Source organism: Nuphar pumila, chromosome 1 (genome assembly GCF_984573655.1).
Source record: "Nuphar pumila chromosome 1, dmNupPumi1.hap1.1, whole genome shotgun sequence".
In the NCBI taxonomy this organism is placed as follows: Eukaryota; Viridiplantae; Streptophyta; class Magnoliopsida; order Nymphaeales; family Nymphaeaceae; genus Nuphar; species Nuphar pumila.
This window is the reverse complement of record NC_143249.1, coordinates 23,525,783-23,546,434: the sequence shown is the minus strand read 5'-3', so window position 1 is coordinate 23,546,434 and position 20,652 is coordinate 23,525,783. Positions and strand designations below refer to the sequence as shown.

The 20,652-nt window shown below is 39.1% G+C and overlaps 1 protein-coding gene across 1 annotated transcript; it reads left to right on the top strand.

Annotated features, from left to right (window-relative positions):
- Window positions 1-6,437: 6,437 nt before the first annotated feature.
- Window positions 6,438-19,928, top strand: ARV2 (Arv1-like protein). Its single transcript, XM_090004122.1, has 10 exons — window positions 6,438-6,611; window positions 6,740-6,799; window positions 7,664-7,666; window positions 8,034-8,123; window positions 8,332-8,377; window positions 8,466-8,548; window positions 8,627-8,721; window positions 17,889-17,955; window positions 18,124-18,199; window positions 19,498-19,928. The coding sequence occupies exons 1-10, from the start codon at window positions 6,495-6,497 to the stop codon at window positions 19,593-19,595; spliced, it is 735 nt and encodes a 244-aa protein (XP_089860248.1). The 5' UTR covers window positions 6,438-6,494; the 3' UTR covers window positions 19,596-19,928.
- Window positions 19,929-20,652: the final 724 nt, after the last annotated feature.

Below are 20,652 nucleotides of genomic sequence, written 5' to 3'. Positions count from 1 at the left end.
CCAGCGAGTTGCTGGGACCCTGCTAGTACGAACCACCCAGTGGGGTCGTCCCAGCAGCTCGCGGCCACGGGCCTGGACCTTCGACAGGACCAAGCGTGGAGCTGGGGTCCTGAAAAACATGTCTGGCCTGCGGTGCAGCCGCAAGGATTTGTTGCAGAGAAAGGGGTACACCCGAGGGAGGTGGCATACCTCTGTGCTTCGTCTGGGGCGGAGGAGACAAATCAGAGTAGGGAGGGAGATCAGACGTTGAAACTTGGTTTTGGACAGGCTGAGCGTGCAGCGACTGACGACCTAGATCTGCCCCCTGAGTTTGGGTTGATGTTGCGCACCCTTCTCCCTGTGTTTCGAGGGCGACCAGTCGATCCTCCATTTCGTCCAATCGCTTTGATATGCCCACTATGTCTCTGTTCATCCTCGACACAGTTTCCTCCATTCGGACCATTGTCTGAAGCATACGCAACATCGGATCACTGCTGCCGGCAACCTCCTGCTCGTTTCCGCTCGCCGGATCACTCCCCGCCTCTTGAACCATATCGCCGATGACGGAGGAGATGCTGGTGCTCTGATACCACTCTGATGCAGGGGAGTTGCCAGATCTCTGAAATGCTTGGGGGCCGAACCCAACGAATCCACGGTCTCGGTAACAGACTGGAGTTGAGGCAGAGAACAGATCACCTGTTCGGTGGTGTAAACTGAATGCTTGATCTTTATTTTTATTTCAATGAGAATCAACTTAACACAGAACCCAACTTAATGAAAAGTAAAACAACATTTAAACCTTAGCCTAACAAGGGAAACCAATGAAATGAAATGAATAACAAGGAACGTAAAAGACGAAACAGGAAACGAAAAGAAACTGCGGCTGAAAAGAAACAAAATTGCTGCCTTCTGAATGTTCTCTGCCTGCGCACAAAACCCTAGAGGGGTTTTAAAGATGTCGGCTGGATCCGGGTAGTGGGTCCGGCCCCAGACCCGATACCGATGCTGCCCCGGCCTGCTGTTGGATCTGGAGCGGTCCGACCCATGCTCTCTATGCTTGCCTGGCATTGGTACACAGTGGTACCTCCCATCCACGTTTTGGAACCAATATGGGAATTGGATCCATTGCTTGGATCCAAGTCCCCAAAGTGCAAATCCAGTCCCCTACGTGAGTCACGTGGTATGAACCCAGACCCATCCTGCTCTGCATCAGTACGGGTAAAAAATCTGATTCATTAGGGACATGAACGTAGCTGGAGCATTCGTCAACCCAAATGACATTACTAAGAACTCATAAGCACCATAGCGGGTGACACAAGTTGTCTTCGGTTCATCGCCATCTGGAATCATCACCTGCCAATAACCCGATCTCAAGTCCAACTTTGAAAAGACTTGAGCACTGCCCAACTGATCAAACAAGTCTGCTATTAGGGGCAATGGGTATTTGTTCTTTACCATGACATTTTTTATAGTACGGTAATCCACAAATAATCATTTGAAGCCATCATGTTTCATCTGAAAAAGGACTGGGGCACCAAATGGGGCTTTCGATGGATGAATAATGCCTGCGTTCAACATCTCGTCTAGCTACCTGCACAGCTCCTTCAGCTCAGCTGGCCCCATACGTTCTGAAACCATTGTGGGAGGCTTCGCTCCTAGGGTCAACTCAATCTTATGGTCGACCTCACATCTTGGTGGAAGACACTTCGGCAATTTCGAAGGCATCACCCCCCGAAACTCCTTCAATAGTGGGGCTAGGGTTGGCGGCACTGCTGCTTCTACCTTCCCTTCTTCTGCACGTACTGCAACTAAGAAGATTTGCTCCTCATGCTTAACACCCTTCTTCAGTTGCATTGCTGATAGCACTCAGTACTTGCGTTTCTACGTAAGGCACTGCACTGTGTGGGACAGGTCTGACCCCATGATCGTCAACGTGTTAAACTTTGGCTGCATCAGAACATTATGGCTTCGTAGAAACTCTATACCCAAAATCACTTTAAAATCGTCTAGGGGCACCACAGAGAAATTGGCTTTATCGACCTAACTCTCCACTTGAATAGCCACATCTCTTGCTTCACCAAGGATTGGCTTGGCCTCAGAGTTTACCGTTTTGATGGTCCTTTGTTTTGGCCCAGGCTTCAAGCCCAACCACTCTGCCTCTTTCCGCGAGACAAAGTTGTGTGTGGCCCCAAAGTCTATCATTGCTGAAGTAGACTTTCCATTTATAGTGACTTCCAAGTACATAAGTTCCTTACTGACCTGCATGTTCTTAGCCCGCAACTTCTAGTTGCATTAATCGATCGCATGCCCCCCATCCTTAGTTACATCGTCTCAGTGTCACTACATTCAGTATCGCTGCATTCTTTCTGTGCAGCATTGGCTTGCCCGTCGTCCTTCATGATGCACTTTGGGTACTGTCTGACGATATGTCTATCGCCACAGAACTAACATGTCACAACCGCACCCTTGTTGCTGTTATGCTTTGTGAAGTTCTGTTTCTTTTCGGATTGATGGCATATCAACACCTTACCTTTATCATCGTGCCACTCATTTTTCTTGCCTCCGTGGTTAGACTTCTTCTCGACTTTGGTTGATGGAGTGAAAGGCTTACGCTGAGTGTCAACTAAGTGCTCGGCCGCCACATATGCATCTTCCAAAATACGGGGGTTGCTCCTTTCCACTTCAAACTGTGTCTATGGCTGAAGTCCCACAATGAACCAGTTGAGCTTGTCGTCTTCTAGCATGTTAAGTATCTCCAGCATAAGCTTTTAGAACATTTTGACATAGTCTTGCAACGAACCAGAGTGTTTGAGCTCATGAACCATTCGGTACGCCTGCTTCTGCACGTTTCTTGGCATAAAATAGTTGCGCAACTCCATTTTGTAGTCGTCAAAGGTATCTATCACACATTGACCCCTCTCCATGTCGCTGCGCTTCCCCCTCCACCAAGCGATAGCATCTCCATCAAGTAAGGTTGTTGCGACCTTAATCCTCAAATCCTCAATGATCACATTCTGGATATCCAAGTAGTCTTTTACTTTGAACAATAAGTTCTCAATGACCTTGCTATCACGAGAACCATTGAATTTCACGGGTCTTGGCACATCAATTCTTGATGGCCTCTCACCATTTTCTCCATTTAGGGTCACCGTCCGCTGCAATATACAGTTCTTTAACTGAAGCCTCCCTACTTCAGTCTGCAAGTCGACCACTGTAGTCGTCAACGAAGTGACCTACCCTATTAGTAAGTTTACCTGCTCTTGCATGCTCGCCACCACATCATTCAGTCCACTGAATGATTCACATGCACGTGAAATCGCTTTCTCATGCAAAGTCACCTCTTCCACCAACTTGTTAACAGTTGTAGCCAATTCTTCTTGGCCCCGAGATGAACTCATCTCCTCATCTTCGGCAACTGCCTTGCCTTTGGTGTTGCACAAGTTTTGATAAGGCGCCATGATGTCTTACTCACAAATCGTAGCTTGTCGACGTGTCTGTCGACACCGACTCCGGAGTCTCTTCCTCAGCACGAGAATGAGCTCTGGTACCACTTGTCCGAGCCTATTTCCTTCAATAGGCCAGCGCGACGCGACAGTCCCTCCTCACCACCGCAAGCCTACTTATCAGTTTACTTTTGCCCGCAGGCCATTACAGTTCAAGTATACGGGTTGCCCCTTCGGGGTATTGATTTACCTAAATCTGGCAGCTTACATCAGACTCAACAAAAGCAAAACAGACTCTAAGCGCAACTGTACAATGTAAGTCGCAAGGGAACAATGATAGTTCGGTCAAATATTTTATTATTTAAAAAAATACTTAACGAAAAAGCAAAACTTAACGAAGAGCGTTAAGAGCCACCATCCGAAATGTATAATGGTCGGCCACGATTTTAGCATGAGCCTTCTTCTCATTTTCAGCATGACCTGATCTGCTCCCTAGCAGAAGCTTTAAATTTTCAAAATTCGATTGTTTTTTTGGTTGATCAAACACTATAGAGATAATCTAAAATCATTATTTAGTGAAAATAAGTTTTGCTTCATGTGATTATGTCCCACATGTAGGTTTTTTAAGAACTTCAAAAATCAACTACTCACAATGTACTAAAATTTTCTGACTTAAAAAAACCTATTTTGATGTCCAAAAAACATGACCCAAAATATGATTTCTATAAAAAAAAACTCTGTTAAGTACACTTATAAGGTTTGATTGAGAAGATACAGCCAACAACTATGATTTCTAGTAAGTGGGGAGTAGGTGTTCCTGGAGCACCGTAGCATAGGCTATATATATTTATATATTAGAAATAGATACTATATGACCTCATTTTAGGTCTAGTGAGATGAGTTCCACACCTAAAACTGTAGACACGATTGGTAGATGCACCTACTTTTGTTTTAAAATAACGAGTTCTAACTTGTTCCGCGTCCAACCCACCACTGAGGTAGTTACTCATGTGGTCAGCGTATCCTGTGTCAAGCTGAAGGCCTAGGATCAAATCCCGCTGCAGCATGTGGCTGTCATTGCTTTATCATGTTTAGGGCACCAAAAGCTGGGTGATCATGTTCTCAACCCGGAGTTTTACCTTCCAGGGAGGTAGCCTATTAAGTGACCCGGTTGTCGGTGAGGGTTTTCCTTCTTTGTGTAAAAAAACTTTCCACGCCCAGCCCATTTAGATAGACCTGTGTTTGATTTAAAGGTTATAAACCAGACTCGAGATCCAACCGAAGATCTTAGTAGGATCCGAATTAATGATGGAAAATGTTAAGGCCTCGTTTGGATGAGGCTAAAACTGTGTTTGTAACCCAGTTTTGAGGATCTAACCTTGTTTCTGCGGTGAAACTGGGGTTTTGGTTTTGTTTGGAACTCTGAATGGCACTTGAAACGCAGTTTCACAAAACCAACAGTTTTTTGGGTTAAACTAGGTTTTAAAAAAACTTGGGTAGGATGAACTTTTTCACGACCCAAACCCGTTTTTTGGGGACGAATCCTCAACGCCGCCAACCCCACACCCCTTCCCTCCTGTCGTGCGTCCTTCCTCACGCCCCCCTACTTCCGACAGCCATAGACCAACATCCTTCCGAACGGTGCAGTCTCTCTCTCTCCCTCTCTCTCTCTCTCTCTGAGTGGTCGGAAAAGGGGCCTGCCTGCAGCCCATTTGCTGATCTGCCCTTCTTTCTCTGTTGCTGTCCGGATGGCGATTAGAACAAAAATGTTGGTTGAGCATATGGTGGATGATGATGCAAGGGTGCATGATAAGTGTTTGGTAAAATGCCTGAGAGAGATGTGGTACCTTAGAACGCTCTGATATCAGTGTACATCCAACGTGTGTGTTGTCTTGGGATGTTGTTGAACTGTTTCATAGGATGCTGCTTCTTAAAGCGAGGCCCAATTGTACCATGCTTGTTGGTGCGCTTTCAGCCTGTTCACAATTGGGTTCTCTTGCTTTAGGAAAAAATGAATGCACTTCTTCGTTGTTCGAGCAAAGATCGAAAGTTCTGTAGCACTGAGCAATTCTCCTGTGCATATGCATGATGAATGTGGCAGAGTAGATTTTGCGTACTTCTTTTGTTTTGGAGGGAGAACCTACAAATTTAGAATCCTGCTTTGCTATACACGTCTCTCTCTCTGATTAACTAAGGCAAAACAGTATGGATGTGTGATTGATATCCTTTTTGGTAGGGTATATATCTATCAGAGGCTTACAATCTATTAATAAACATGACAATTGACCCGAACTTTTCTGTATTGGGTGTTTTAATTTATAGTTTCCTGATTTATGATAATTATAAGATAGGACTGTAAAGGACCTCATCAAGTTGGATCCCGAGGATAGAGGACCGCATGTAACTATCAAATTTGCTAATGATGGTTGGTAATAGCGAAGTTGCTCTCAGTATAAGGAGATTGATAGGGGATCCTGAATCTGCTAAAGCTTTCCAAATCTCTCGTTTAGTCAAGTATCTACCTGGGTTAGATAGATACCAAGCATGGCAATTCGTTTTACTTATCTTGGTCTTTTTTGTTTTTCTTGAATATCTTATGTATTTTGGACATTATGATAACGTTGGATATTAAAATAGTTATAAGCTGTGATTGTAGTGATGCTTCAAAAAAAGGAAAACTGATTAACCTTATATGCAAATGACATGATGAACTGAGTTTTCTTTTGTAACTGACTTTTTTTTCACTTAAAAATTAATATTTATAAATTATTCTAGTAAAAAATGTCCAAAGTCCAAAGACTAAACTAGGTTTATTGTCATCTAAACCAGATTTTATTTGGTGCATTCTCTTTTTAATTTTGTGTACAGTAAAGTCAGGAGGGAAAGATGCAATTTTGTCAATAAATCTTGTTGCCATGCTAGAAAAATTTTTTATAACAAAATGGATGGCATTATCAATCACACTTATCATATATTGTCTTATTTTTTTATTGGTTCGCAGGCAGAATAGTTATCTTTTTTTGGATTAAATGTTTCCAAATTGACTTGGCCTCCCGCATATAAAACCATAAAATGCAGGAAAGAACAGATTTTCAAAAGGAAATGAATTTTCGGTGCATAAATTGCGGGTTTCCTGTGGAAACTCTATTCATTCAGTACTCCCCTGGCAACATCCGGTTGATGAAATGCGTAAGAATTTTTTTTTTGCTCCTTTTCTAGTCATCAATTTGAAGTCAATTGTTGATCTGTTCTCATCTGATTCCTATTTCTCAGTCTGATTCTTCATTTTCTTCCTTTTTTTTGGTTTATGATGGCAGGAAAATTGCAGATCAGTTGCTGATGAGTATATCGAGTGTGAAATCATGGTATTTCTTTATATTTTCTAATCTCTTCTTTAGATAATAGAATGATTATCTTGTCAAAATCTAGAGAACTTTGAATGTTCATGTGAATTGTGCATGTAGTTCATGAGTTCTCTCTTATTTGAAGGTAAAACCTAAATATGTGGATTTTCATGTAAATTAGTAGTTTTAGTGTTGCAAATCATTATGCTGTTTAATGAATTTGGTCCAAGGGTTTAGAGTTTAAGGTTTATGGTTTATATTCTTCATAATGGGGCAGGCGACTCCTGTACACTATAGAACCAGAGTTACAATTAGTGGGTGATAATATGGGAGGAAGAATAGGAGAAAGAATTCCGAAAGGCTTCATCTAATATTGATGCTTTAAAGTGCAGTCGTCCCTCTAGCAAATTGGAGTGTCTATATTGATGCAAGAGTTGTCCATCAATATTGTCTTCTGATAACCTTTTTCTAAGCTTCACATTCAGATAGGAGACTCCAAAATCTTGCTTTCTTATATATGCTAGTTGTGTCAAGTTTTCACTGACACTGGTCACATGTTTCTGTTTTTCCATTATATCCTTAGAACAATCCACAGTTTGGATTAATTATGAGCCCCCAGCCTTTTGTCTATTTGACAAATCATGACCATGGAAAAGACTATTGCATTTTCTCCAATAAGTCTCGTGTTGTTTCATTCCCAGTGTAAAATCTGCCATTGGAGTGCTGGAGTGCACCTCAGTCATGTAATGCTTTGCATCCACATAGTGTCAGGCTTCATCTATGCTGAAACCCATGCACAAAGAATTCAGAGACACTTCGTACATGTTAGGGATCCCACCTGGGCACAATCAGATTGATGCACTTTCTTCTGTTAAAATCCATTTGTTGGTGTTTCAGGAGGTATGCATTTGATAAATAGATGGTTGTTTAGATGTATGATATTCAGTTCAAAAACATTGTTTTTAGCCAAGGGTGGCTGGATAGATGATACTATGGAAAAATTTGTATTTTTTCAAAATATAAAACAAGTAGAAAACTGATTAGTTACATCTTAATGTCCTTCCATATCAACATAAGTGATGAACCGAAAACAGTAGAGTGCAAGACAGAGGGTGCTTTTTTCATCATAAGATTTGTACAAATAGCTAAGCTTCCTCATTATTTAGGACTAATACCAACATATGGTGATGGGATTAACATGTGGGATTTTATGTAATGTTATGACTCACTGTGTTCTCTCTCTCTCTCTCATTTTTTTCCTGTGTAGATCCTTTTGATTGATCTGGTTTTGCACAAGTCAAAGGCATATCGCCACTTGCTGTACAATTTGCCAAATCTTGATGGGGTTTGCCTAGAGGTAAATCTGATTTGAACCACCCACTATATATACTTCTATTAAATTTGTGTACGTGTGGGGAAACTCCATGGACATGAATTTTTTATTTTGATAAGGATGCCTACAAAATATTGTATGCCCAAGTGTGTGCATGGGTTAGTGGATGTTTTATTGATATATTTAGAAGACCTTTGGGTATTGACTATTTTCTCTTATTGCAACTTTGCAGGGAATGTTGTGGAAATCCACTCTTTCTTTTATTTTGCTGGATGCATGTATCCATTTTGCTATGCAAAGCTCTTCTTTTTCCCTCCCTGTGTTTTCTGTATCTGTCTGACTGGGCAATAACCTTAGCATTTTAAGACAGACAGTTTGTATTATATAGAAGTAACAAAGAGTGGGTTCCGTCTCGATGCTCATTAGAATCTCTCTCGGTATTTGGAAAGGTTTGGCATTGAGGATTTTGTTGGATTCAGAGTTTGACCTTAATTTGTCAATAAGCAATTCCTTCTATCTGTCTGCAGCTGTTGGTAAGTTCTTTCTTGGGGATCTTTATTTTCCTTTGTGTTCTGCATCCTGCTTCCAAATGTTTTCAGAAGTCAACTACAAAAAGTACCAGGTAAGCTTTTTATTTGACATTTACCACGTGAGATCCTTTTACCCACCTTATAGTGATCAATTCTTATGATATTTACAGAGTTGGTATGAAATAGTGTAATAATCATCAGGTAGATTGGTTTAAAGGAGTATATTACATTCTTTTCTCTACAAGTTCAGTTGTTACACTGAAAAATTAAAGGCAAACAGGAGAGAGAGAGAGAGAGAGAGAGAGAGAGAGAGAGAGAGAGAGAGAGAGAGAGAGAGAGAGAGAGAGAGAGAGAGGACCGTCCAACCAAAAGAAGGTACAAACTATCCAAACCATTTTTAAAAATCATATTTAGAAGCATTTTTTGACAAATCCGACCACATGGGTGTGATCTTCATGATCAAATGCCTAAGAACTGACTCTTATTGTGAACCTTTTTTTATGCATAGATTGGATTTTTATAATCTAAAAGACTTCAAAGTTTTTGAACCATTATTTTTAGCACATTATTAAATCCTATGTACACAGAAAAAGTTTGCTACAGCCAGTTCTCAGGTTTTTGACCATGGAGATCGCATCTGTATGGTCATATTTGTCTTTTTTTGAATTGCCACGTACAGTCATATTTGTCAAAAAACACTTTTAAAATCGATTTTCATAAGTGGTTTAGAGTCTTTAGACGGTTTGTACCTTCCTTTGATTGGACGGTCCCCCCTATATATATATATATATATATATATATATATATATATATATATATATATATATATATATATATAGAGAGAGAGAGAGAGAGAGAGAGAGAGAGAGAGAGAGAGAGAGAGAGGGTGGGGCATCATATATCCCTAGGATTTGAATTTTACTAAGTTCGCAGTCGCTTCCTTTTACTCGCTGGGTTGGAAATGGTTGTGAATGTGCTACTGAAATACACTATTTGGAGCTAGAGGCCCTCTCCACGTGCCAGAATGTTTGCATGGTTAGTATCACAAACAAGGTGCACACGTTGAGTAGCATAAAAAGGCTAGGAATGCACTTCATGAGCAAATATGTGAATTGTGATGTGTTACTGAGATGAGGAAATGGGAACACATCTTTTCTGGGTCTGTAATTTCTTTCAGAATCTTTTCCTTTTGGCCTGGACGGATCTTTGTTTGGTGGTAAGGCACAAATACTGATACAGAGACCTTTTGGGTTCGGAAACCTCTGGAAGCTTGCAGAAATGATCCCTAATTTGGAAATGGTGGTTCGTCTGGTTAGATAGAAAAAACAGGATCTTCAAAGAATCTTCCTCCAGCATTCCTGTTATTCATGGGAGGATCCAGGTGGATATTCCTTTTGTGCAAAATCGATTTGGGAAGATTCTGATTTATCTTGGATTGGAAGTTCTAGATTAGGAGCCATCTAGTGTAGCTGTTTTCTTTGTTATATTATCTTTGGTGATGCCTCATCACCTTTTACTGATTAATATATATCTTTCTTATTTCTTCCATTAAAAAGATACATTGGAGGAGTTTCCGTAGAAAGGGATGATGCATATACACACTAACCTGCTTGATGTGAGAACTGCATTTTTTTTATATGTGGTTCCTAATGGTGCATTATGCCTAAGGCATTTAATCTAGAAAGCATTGCTTCATTTAGCTGGGGGTTTCACCTTTTAGGACAAAAAGTTTTGTTTTCACAAACATTCTCACCATACCCCCCTATCCCCCTAAAATAGGACAGATAGTGCATAAGCTTTAAAGCTTTTAGGTTCTTTCATCTTATGAAATCTTTGATATATTTAAGAGGAAGACCCAAAACTCTAGAAAAATTTGACTTTTCCATGATCTTCATTGACTACTTGATTGAATCTTATCTTAATAGCTGGAGGAATTGCACTAAAGGAAACAAAATTATGAGTTTTCTGATGTCCAGACTCTCGAATCTTGGATCTCTAGGATTATTTTCCCAAGCATTACTCATTTTAGATCATATTGTCTAATCATTATTAGTGCTTGTCTGAGGGGAAAAGAGAAAAGGGTTTATGTTTGATTGAACATTTTGGATGGTTATTTGAACTTAGTTGCTCAGTTGAACACTTGATTGATGGGTTTGTTTTAGCTTGACTTGAGTTTCTTGTTTATGTGATTGCATTATTTTATAGATATTCTAAATTGATTAGTTGAGTGTATGGATGTTTTAAGCACTTGGTGTAATGAAATAACAAGTGCACAAACACAATGCCACAAAAGGGCTACAAATGTGTACAACCACAAATACAAAAGCCACTTATGGGCCATATACAAAAGAGCCACTAAGGGCTAACACATAAACCTCACAAAAGAGAGCAAGAGCGCAAGTATAAAATAAAAAATATTATTAAAAAATGCTTAGAACAAGCATACATGAGAGAGGTGGGAAAACCCCCTTCTATACACATAACTAGGGCTCAATAGAGTTGTTGGGAGCTCCCAACAGCTCTATTTGAACAAAGACCAAATAGCCCTTCCACAAAAAGGAAAATACAAAAATATGAAAATAAAAGGAAAAGACAAATGTGTAATGCAACACTAATGAGAAAAGATAATGTCACTAAGTGACTAAGAGATGCACAAGCATACAAGCAATAGGCCACTAATGGGCAAAAATACAATAAGCCACAAAATGGCAATTGACAAACACAAAATGAGAGAAAAAGAGCTAAAAAATATGAGAACCTTTATTGAGAAAAGCTTAAAACAAGCTTACAAATACATGGGGCGAAGCCCATTATTTATATACAAAAGGGAACCAAGGAGGGGCTCCCATAGAGTCATTGGAGCCCTTCCAACAGTCATATTTATGACCGTTGGAGGGGTCCAACGACTCTATGGTGGACCCCTCCTTTCATAATGAAAAGAAAATAAAAAATGAAAAAATAAAATAAAAAATAAAGAAAAAAGGAAGAAAGCATATCCCTAATGGATATGCATGTATACATGTGAAAAGACTATTTTACCCCTAGTGAGTATTACAATATATATATATATATATTAGTGTTATTAAAAGCGCGCCTCAAGGCGCAAAAAGCGTGCCTTGCCTCAAGGCGAGGGGCTTTGTGCCTTGAGGCGCAGACATAAGGCGCAAAAGCCCTAAGGTGCACGCCTCATACGCCTTGAGGCGTAGCGTACGCCTCAGGGCGAGGCGCGCCTCAAGGTGAAGCGTACACCAAAGTTTGTTTTTTTTTTTCTTTTGGCTAATTCTTTGTTAGGTATCTGCACACACCAAAATGTGTTTTTTCATTAGTCTAGTGACTCCAGTTGGTAGAAGCCTTAAGTACTTTAAGTGAAGGGATGTGGTCCTTATCGACTCAGATCCTCTGCATGGACCATTGTTGATGACAACAACAAGCAACCTGCTTACTGTTCAGAAAATGACAAGAATAAAAAAAGTTATCATGATCATCCCTCTGCAAGCACTTCAATTGGGACTTGCAAATTTATCATCATCTAAACATATTAACTCCTGATCTGCATCCTTAAAAAGGCCTAAGAGAGCTAGAACCAGCCAAATCTGATACGATTTGAAAATGCACTAACAATATAAACATTAATACAAATAAAATAAAATATTATTTACTTCTACTATACTAGATTTTTGCATGTACCCTCTTATTAATCTTGTCTAGGGGTGTCAACGGGTTGGGTTTGGTTCGGACCCAGGATGAACCAGACTTGGACCAAATTTTCGGGTATGGCATCGGGTCCGGATCAAGGTCTAATCGGTCCACCATAAGAAAAACCATACCCAGACCCGATAAGAACTACATGAACCAAACCAGGTAAATGTTAGGAAAATCGCGAGCAAGAAACAATCGAGACCTCCCAGAGAAAAAAAATTTGTTCTGGGGGGCGATGCCCCCTAGGGACCCGCGCCGGGGGGAGCCCCTGGACCCCCTTCCTGTAAGGGAAAAAACTTTGAATCAGGCTCCACAACTCATCAGTAAAACCATATTTTCTATCATTTTTACATTGAAAAATTATGGGTCTTAATTAGAACTCGGGTCGGGTTCGGGTCTAGTATAAAATTTCACAAACTATACCTAGGTCCATGTATTAATCAGACCTTTGGGTCCGTACCCGAGTCTTAATTGGGTCTTCTTATTTATCACCATACCCAGAGTCCCAGACCCTATAGGGTTTGGTTTGGGATTGGGTATCCAGATCCCGGCAAAGAAATCAGACCCATTTGGGTCAATTTACCAATAGTGGTAGGCTATTAATTGAAGAGAATTTTGGTTTCTAATGTTTGAAAAACAACATAAATAAGAAGATCTCATGCTGTGAGAGAATTTTGGTTTCTTAGATACTTATGTAGATCAAGTTGTTGCATTAATGTTACTTTTACATGTTAATCTCATATTTTTTCAGTATTTATTTGAGATTTTTTATTTCTTGTTGGTTGTTGCTTCATCAATAAAGTATTATTTATTTATTTATACAACAACAACAACTACGCCTTCATCTCAAAACAATTGGGGTCGGCGATATGAACCAACAGAGAAAATCATTCTGGGTCTTCCACATGAATCCTTCTCCTCCATTCATTTCTATCCAATGCCATGTCCTCGGTGAGGTTCAAAGCATTCATATCCTTTCCTATCACCTCCATCCATGTCTTCCTAGGCCTACCCCGATCTCTTTTAACTAATATATTTTCCCATTTCTCCATCCTTCTAACTGGAGCATCATTAGGCCTTCGTCGAATATGTCCAAACCATCGTAAACGATTCTCTCTCATCTTATTTTCAATGGGTGCAACGCCTACCTTCTTACGTATCTCCTCGTTCCGAATCTTATCTTTTATTGTATTTCCACACATCCATCTCAGCATACGCATCTCAGCTACACTCATTTTTTGAATATGATGTCTCTTGGCAGCCCAACATTCCGTACTATATAGTAAAGCGGGCCTAATAGTCGTCCTATAAAACTTTCCCTTCAACCGCAATGGCATTCTACGATCGCACAACACTCCAGTTGCACTCTTCCATTTCATCCACCCAACCTTTATCCTATGATTTACATCTCCATCAATTTCTTCATACTTTTGAATGATAGATCCCAAATATTTGAAAGAATCATCCACCAGTATTTCTTGCTCACCAAGCTTCACTACACTCCCATCACTATTTCGTTGCTTACTAAATCGACATTCCATGTATTCTGTCTTACTCTTACTCAACTTAAAACCTCTTGCTTCCAATGTCTGTCTCCATAATTGTAACTTAGCATTAACCCCAACTCTAGACTCATCAATCAAAACAATATCATCAGCAAACAACATACACCACGGCACATTTTCTTGAATTGATCTCGTAAGCTCATCCATCAATATAGCAAATAGAAAAGGGCTTAAAGCATATCCTTGATGTAACCCAACCGTTATAGGAAAATTGGTTGTCACCCCTTCACAAGTGCGGACATTGGTTACTACTCCTTCATACATATCTTTAATTATACTAATGTACTTGAGAGAAACACCTTTCTTCATCATTGTCCACCAGAGAACGTCCCTAGGTACTCTATCGTATGCCTTCTCCAAATCAATAAAAACCATATGCAAATCTTTGTTCCTCTCTCTATATATCTCAATAAGTTGTCTAAGAAGATGTATAGCTTCCATAGTTGATCTTCCAGGCATAAAACCAAATTGATTCTCCAATATCATGACAACCTTCCTCAACCTAGACTCAATCACCCTCTCCCAAAGTTTCATAGTATCACTCATGAGTTTTATACCACGATAGTTTGTGCAATCTTGTATATCGCCCTTATTCTTATATAGAGGCACCAAAGTACTCTTCCTCCACTCATTAGGCATCTTATTTGTCCGTCAAATCTTGTTAAAAAGATTTGTCAATCATTGTAAACCTTTCTCTCCCAAGCATTTCCAAGCCTCGATAGGTATACCATCTGGGCCAACTGCCCTTCTTGTTTTCATTTTCTTCAAAGCCTCTGCAATTTCTTTCTTTTGAATCTTGCGCATGAAGTCACGATTCATCTCATGAAAAGGAATGAAAAAGTCTCCAAGATCCTGAGCATGACTTTCATTAAATAGCTTATCAAAATAATCTTTCCATCTCTCCTTAATCTCCTCATCTTTGACTAAAACCCTTTGCGTTTCATCTTTGATACATCTAACCATACCCAGATCCCTCGATTTCCTATCTCTCATCTTTGCAAGCCTATAAATATCTTTCTCGCCCTCTTTGGTATCCATCTTGTCATAAACCTCCTTATATACCTTATCTCTAGCGTTTCGAATTACTTTTTTAGCTTCCTTCTTTGCTATCATATATTTCTCCAAATTCTCATTATCACGACTCTTACTTAGATTTCTATAACACTCTCTTTTAACCTTAATAGCTAATTTGACATCCTCGTTCCACCATGATGTATCCTTACCTAGCAGTGCACCGCCTTTAGACTCACCCAATACCTCCTTAGCCACCTTTCTCATGCCACCCGCTATCTTATTCCACATAGATTCTGAATCATCCTCGAGACACCAATCAACTTCTTTAACTACCCGCTCTACAAACATTCCTTGTTTAGCTCATTTCAGTGCCCACCACTTAATTCTAGGATCTATCCTATGTCTATCCCTTTTGCGGCATTGTCTAATTCTAAGATCTAAAATTAAGACTCTATGTTGTGTAGCTACACTTTCTCCCGGTATAACCTTACAATCGATGCAACAACCCCTATCTCTCTTTCTAAGTAGGAAAAAATCTATCTGACTCGTATTAACCCCACTTTTAAATGTTACTAGGTGAGACTCCCTCTTCCTAAACCAAGTGTTTGCTAAGATCATATCATAGGACAAACCAAAATCTAAAATCCTTTCTCCACTTTCGTTTCTTTCTCCTATACCATAGCCTCCATGGATACTCTCAAATCCATCCCTACTAATGCCTACATGCCCATTAAGGTCACCGCCGATGAAAAGCCTTTCTCCATAAGATATCCCTTGTACTACTCCATCTAAATCTTCCCAAAATTGACGCTTAATGGAATCATCTAAACCTACTTGAGGTGCATAAACACTAATAATATTAATAATATTCGTACCTAATACTAATTTAATAAGTAAAATCCTATCACCCTTCCTACGGACCTCAACTACATTATCTATAAACTCACGACTCATAACAATCCCTACTTCATTCCTATTCCTATTTATTCCTGTATAGCAAATCTTATATCCCCAAGGTTCTATCACTTTTGCTTTCTCACCTACCCATTTGGTCTCTTGTAGACATAAAATATCAATCTTTCTCCTACACATAACATCTACTAACTCTACCAACTTACCAGTTAAAGATCCTATGTTCCAAGTGGCTAACCTAATTTTATGGTCTTGGACTAACTTCTTTACCCCCACCCGTCCAACAAAGTGAGGGAACCCTTGCCTATTTGACACCACACCCGGGCGTCGGTGTGACGCGTCGCTTCCGGGCGACGACCTAGCAACCCTTGCCCATTTATCACTGCCTCCGGGCCTATAGAGTACAACACGTCGCTCAGTAGGGAACGCCCCAACGAAATTCTCATATTGGTTCATATTCATAGGGTATGACTAAGTTTTTATGCTGGCTGTCACAGGCCTACCGCAGCCCTCCTCCTTTATCCGGGCTTGGGACCGGCAGTGTATAACTAAACAGTTATACACAGGCGGAGTTATTATTTATTTATTTATAATTTTAGTTATTTTTTTATAGTTTTTTTTAAGTTTTCAAAAATTTTTTTTGAGGCTTACGCCACGCCTCAGATTTTGGTGGAGCGCCTCGCTACGCCTCAACGCTTTTCACAACACTGCTATATATATATATATATATATGTAATAACAATATATTTTAACAAGATGTCCCTAATGGACAGCACCTATTACATGTACAAAAAAGATCAAAATACCCCTGGTTATATACCCAAATTACATAACCAAACATATATATATATACATATAATCTTGTACAATACATTTTAACACTTGGTACCACTGAATCACTGATAGATGTGTATTGTAGTCAATAAGTCAAGAACAACCTGCTCATTTCTTCAGAATAACGTTTCTCTTTTGTTTATTTTTTGTATATATTTTTTTGTTCAATTTGTTACATCTTCTAATGATGCCAATCTCCCATTTTTTTAATCTCTTTTTCATTTTCGCTCTGTTTTTAACAAATATCCCATTTTTCTTGAGGTGTACTCTCATGCCTTACAGGATCTATGCACCTTATGTTTCACATTCACATAGGCATGTTGGGACAGATTTTTTATATCATAACATAAAAGAAACCTTGATTTCCATACTCTTTTCTCAAAAATTAAATGTCTTCTGAAGATAATTTTGTGTGAAGTCCCTTTTGCAAAATTTACAGGACCCAGTATGGATTTGGCATCTAACTTTGTGAAAAGATGTGACACTATCTTTCACGGTCAGTATGTTGTGATCATGTTTATTACCCTGTGTGATGCCATCTCCTGTAACCTTAATTTGATGCCAGCATCCTCTGACATGCAAGCAATGAAATTATCTTCATATATTTTTTTCGAAAGAAAGTAACAAGAATAATCTTCATAGCTGGAGCAAATTCCATTTCAAATCCTTTATCTTCAATTTCTTAGGTAGATCTGAGGCATATTTTCTTGGCCTTTCTGTTGGAAAGCTTTTTTTCCCCTTTGTCAGCATGTAGTCTTCTTCTAAAACTGGCATTGTGGAAGTGGAGACATATTCCTTCTTCTAAAACTGGCATTGTGGAAGCAGAGACATATTTCCTTGTCCTTTATGTTGGCCGGTTGACGTAGTCTTCTTCCAAAAGTGAGCATTGTGGAAACATCTAATGATACCATCATTGTTACTTTCTTTCCTTTCTAATAGAGGACATCTTCAGAACTCAGGTCCTCTTTCACCATGATAAGATATTGAAAATGTAAATGGTAGGATTAGATATCCCAACATAAAAAGTGGGTGCATTTTCAATTTAAAAGCAATAGTGAAAAAAAGAAAAAGTGCAAAGGTAACTTAAGACGAGAACACATAACAAAAGTGAAATGAGATGAAATGAAAAAGGAAAGAACCCTGTCAAAATCTGAATTAAAAAGACAAAAATGAGTAGTTCTATAGTCTTTGTCATGTTTAACATTCTATTGATTTTCTTCTGATTGGTGGTTCAGATTTAATGAGGTTCTGTTGGCGATCCTTGTTTCAAGCTACTTTAAGATGACCCTCATAGCCATGATGGTAAAAGATTCATGTTCAATTGGAATCACTGGATGTATGCATGCATATAACATTTTGTCTAGAACTCTAGAAGAGCTTCTTACACTTTTTTGTTGATTTCCTTCTCATGGTACCACCATGAAATTTGCAACTAGTCATGGAGTTTAATATCTGCAATGCATTTTTCAGGTATGGCAGTTTCCAGTGTCTGTGATATATATCATTGACATATTTGTTCTCTCATCGAATGCTGTGGCTTTGAAAGGTCAGCAACATTTCCAGTTTTTCCTAGAATTCTTGTTCATTAGATATGTGATACATGATATGCCAGGTGGACATGTCCAACATTATTTTAAGGAATTTTCAATAATAAATATAATTTTACTTGTTAAAATATCAAAATATATGTTTATCAAAAATCCGTGTGCTTATGTCCTAGTTTTCAAAAAATGTGTATTAATCTCTCGTATCCATATCAAGTCTGCGCACATGGCCATGTCTATGTTGCATAGGAATATTGCATTTAAACATTAGAGATGCATTGTGTTAATCATTTATAAGGTTTTTGCTAAACTTTCCTTCACAATTCTCTCATTTTATATTTAAATTTTCTTCCCTCAAGCAAGAAGTTTAGTCCCATATGCATGATATCTGCACATCTGCAGACTCCAAAGGCAATCATGTCAAACCATTGTTGTCATGTCTGTCGGAGAGTCAGAGAGAGGATCTTTCTGTTATGTATACTTCAAATTTTAAGCGTATGACCCACTACATAAGCAGTTTTTATTGATGAAACTTGCTTAGACCAGGAGTTTCTTCCTGATATGCTCATCTTCTATGTTTTGATGTCTTGTTTCTTGTAGGCTTTTTTGCTTTCTTTGTCTATGGTTTTGGAAATCTTGTCTTTTGTATTCCTGGTTGTCTAATTATGGCTGTATCACATCGAGGCATGGATGCTGTAGGGGAAGGTCTTCTGTTTATACTTGGTGTTGATTCGGTATCATTGGGAGTTGAGTGGGACATATTTTGTATTATAAGGGCATCTCCGTTTATCATTCTCTATGCATTAATGGAGATAAGAGTGGTCGACCAAGATACCACGATTCTTCCCCAAAATGCCTCCTCTCTCTCTCTCTCTCAAGAGGATCATCATCAACACTCTTTAAACTGCAGGTCAGAAGGTGCTGGTCAAAGGGGATAGGCATGAAACTACTTTGACCATCTCAATGCTTCTGCTTCTCTAGTTTCCATTGTAAAATGTCCTTCATACACTAACAATGAGAAAGATGTTAATGGAAAATTTACATATTAGAATGTTAAAGTGCCTTTTCCCATCATACGTGACAATGGTCTAGAGAAACCTTCCTCAAAATATGACTCAGATTTGGAATATGTCAAAACAGCAAATGACTTCCCAAAATATACGACTCTTTTCGGCAAACCTTCCTCAATCTCTAAATGTGCACTAATGTGTTTATATGTGCTAATCCCTATATTTTAGATCAGATTTGATTTTTCAGAGATCCTGTTGGAGTTGATCTTTAATTTGTTGCCATGCTTCAGTATTGATGCAGACAACAACGATTGAGACTGTTGCAGCATGTTTCATCGCACATTCGGCAAAATTACTAGTTAACCACATTGGGTTGTCAACCATTTGAAGTTTATGAAGAATCAGTAGCTGATGTTGGAAATCATCTGCAGCTGAGGCTTCATCGCTCTTCAGTTCCTAATTGATTTCAATTGCAAATCCAAAGAGATCCTGTTAATGCTCCTGTTGTCGATCAAAGACACGCAAAATTCTCATGATGCATGATAAGTATTTTTGGTAGCATAAGATTTACAAGCTGACCGGGATGCGGTATTGCAATTGAAAGATGAAACTACTCCAAATAGATTAAGTAGTCAGTTGTTCGTTGTATGGGTTGTTTCTACGATGGTGTAACATTGTGATTTTTGACAGCTTTAAAAATAAGATGCATTGTTTCCAGAAACAGCTTTTAAGATTCCAATTTTATTTAAATATGTTTTGTGTGTGTGTTTCTGAGTGCATGAAGTTATGTACTTTTACAGCAAGTGGTTGTTTGACTTGACTTAGGCCCCAGCTGGGGTGTCCAAAGATCAGGCTTGGACCAAAGTCATTATTCACTTCTCTATTATATACTCTGGCAGGCTCCACAGTCCAGATTGGTTTTATCTCCAGAGCCAACAGGCAACTTCTGCTTGAACCTTGTGCACCCAATTTCCGTCCATAACTGTGGTGTTACTGTCGTGTCATAGGACTTAAAAATGTTTTTGCGTAAGCATTATCGTAACTGCTATCATGATATGGCATCACCCTGATTAACATCATCACCATGTGAAATTACTGTATCATGATTGTGACCACGATACAACCATAGCTGCATTATGAGGGCTGAAATGCTTATAATGATGATGAACTCGGATGCATAGGCATCTATTAGTAGGTCTCTTAGCTCATGCATCCCTTTTGGGCACAGAACTTGATTCCTTTAGGCCCCATTTGATTGCAACTTGCAGATAATTTTTTTTTCTAAAACAAGCCAGACTTGCCATTTCTTCATGTTTTTAACAAACATGGAAAATTTTTAACCCGACTTTTTTTTTTCCAGTTTTAGCTTGTTTTTATGAAAAAAAAGTCAGATGTAAGGACATCTGACTTTATTTAAAATATGTTTAGTTAAACATGCAAACACT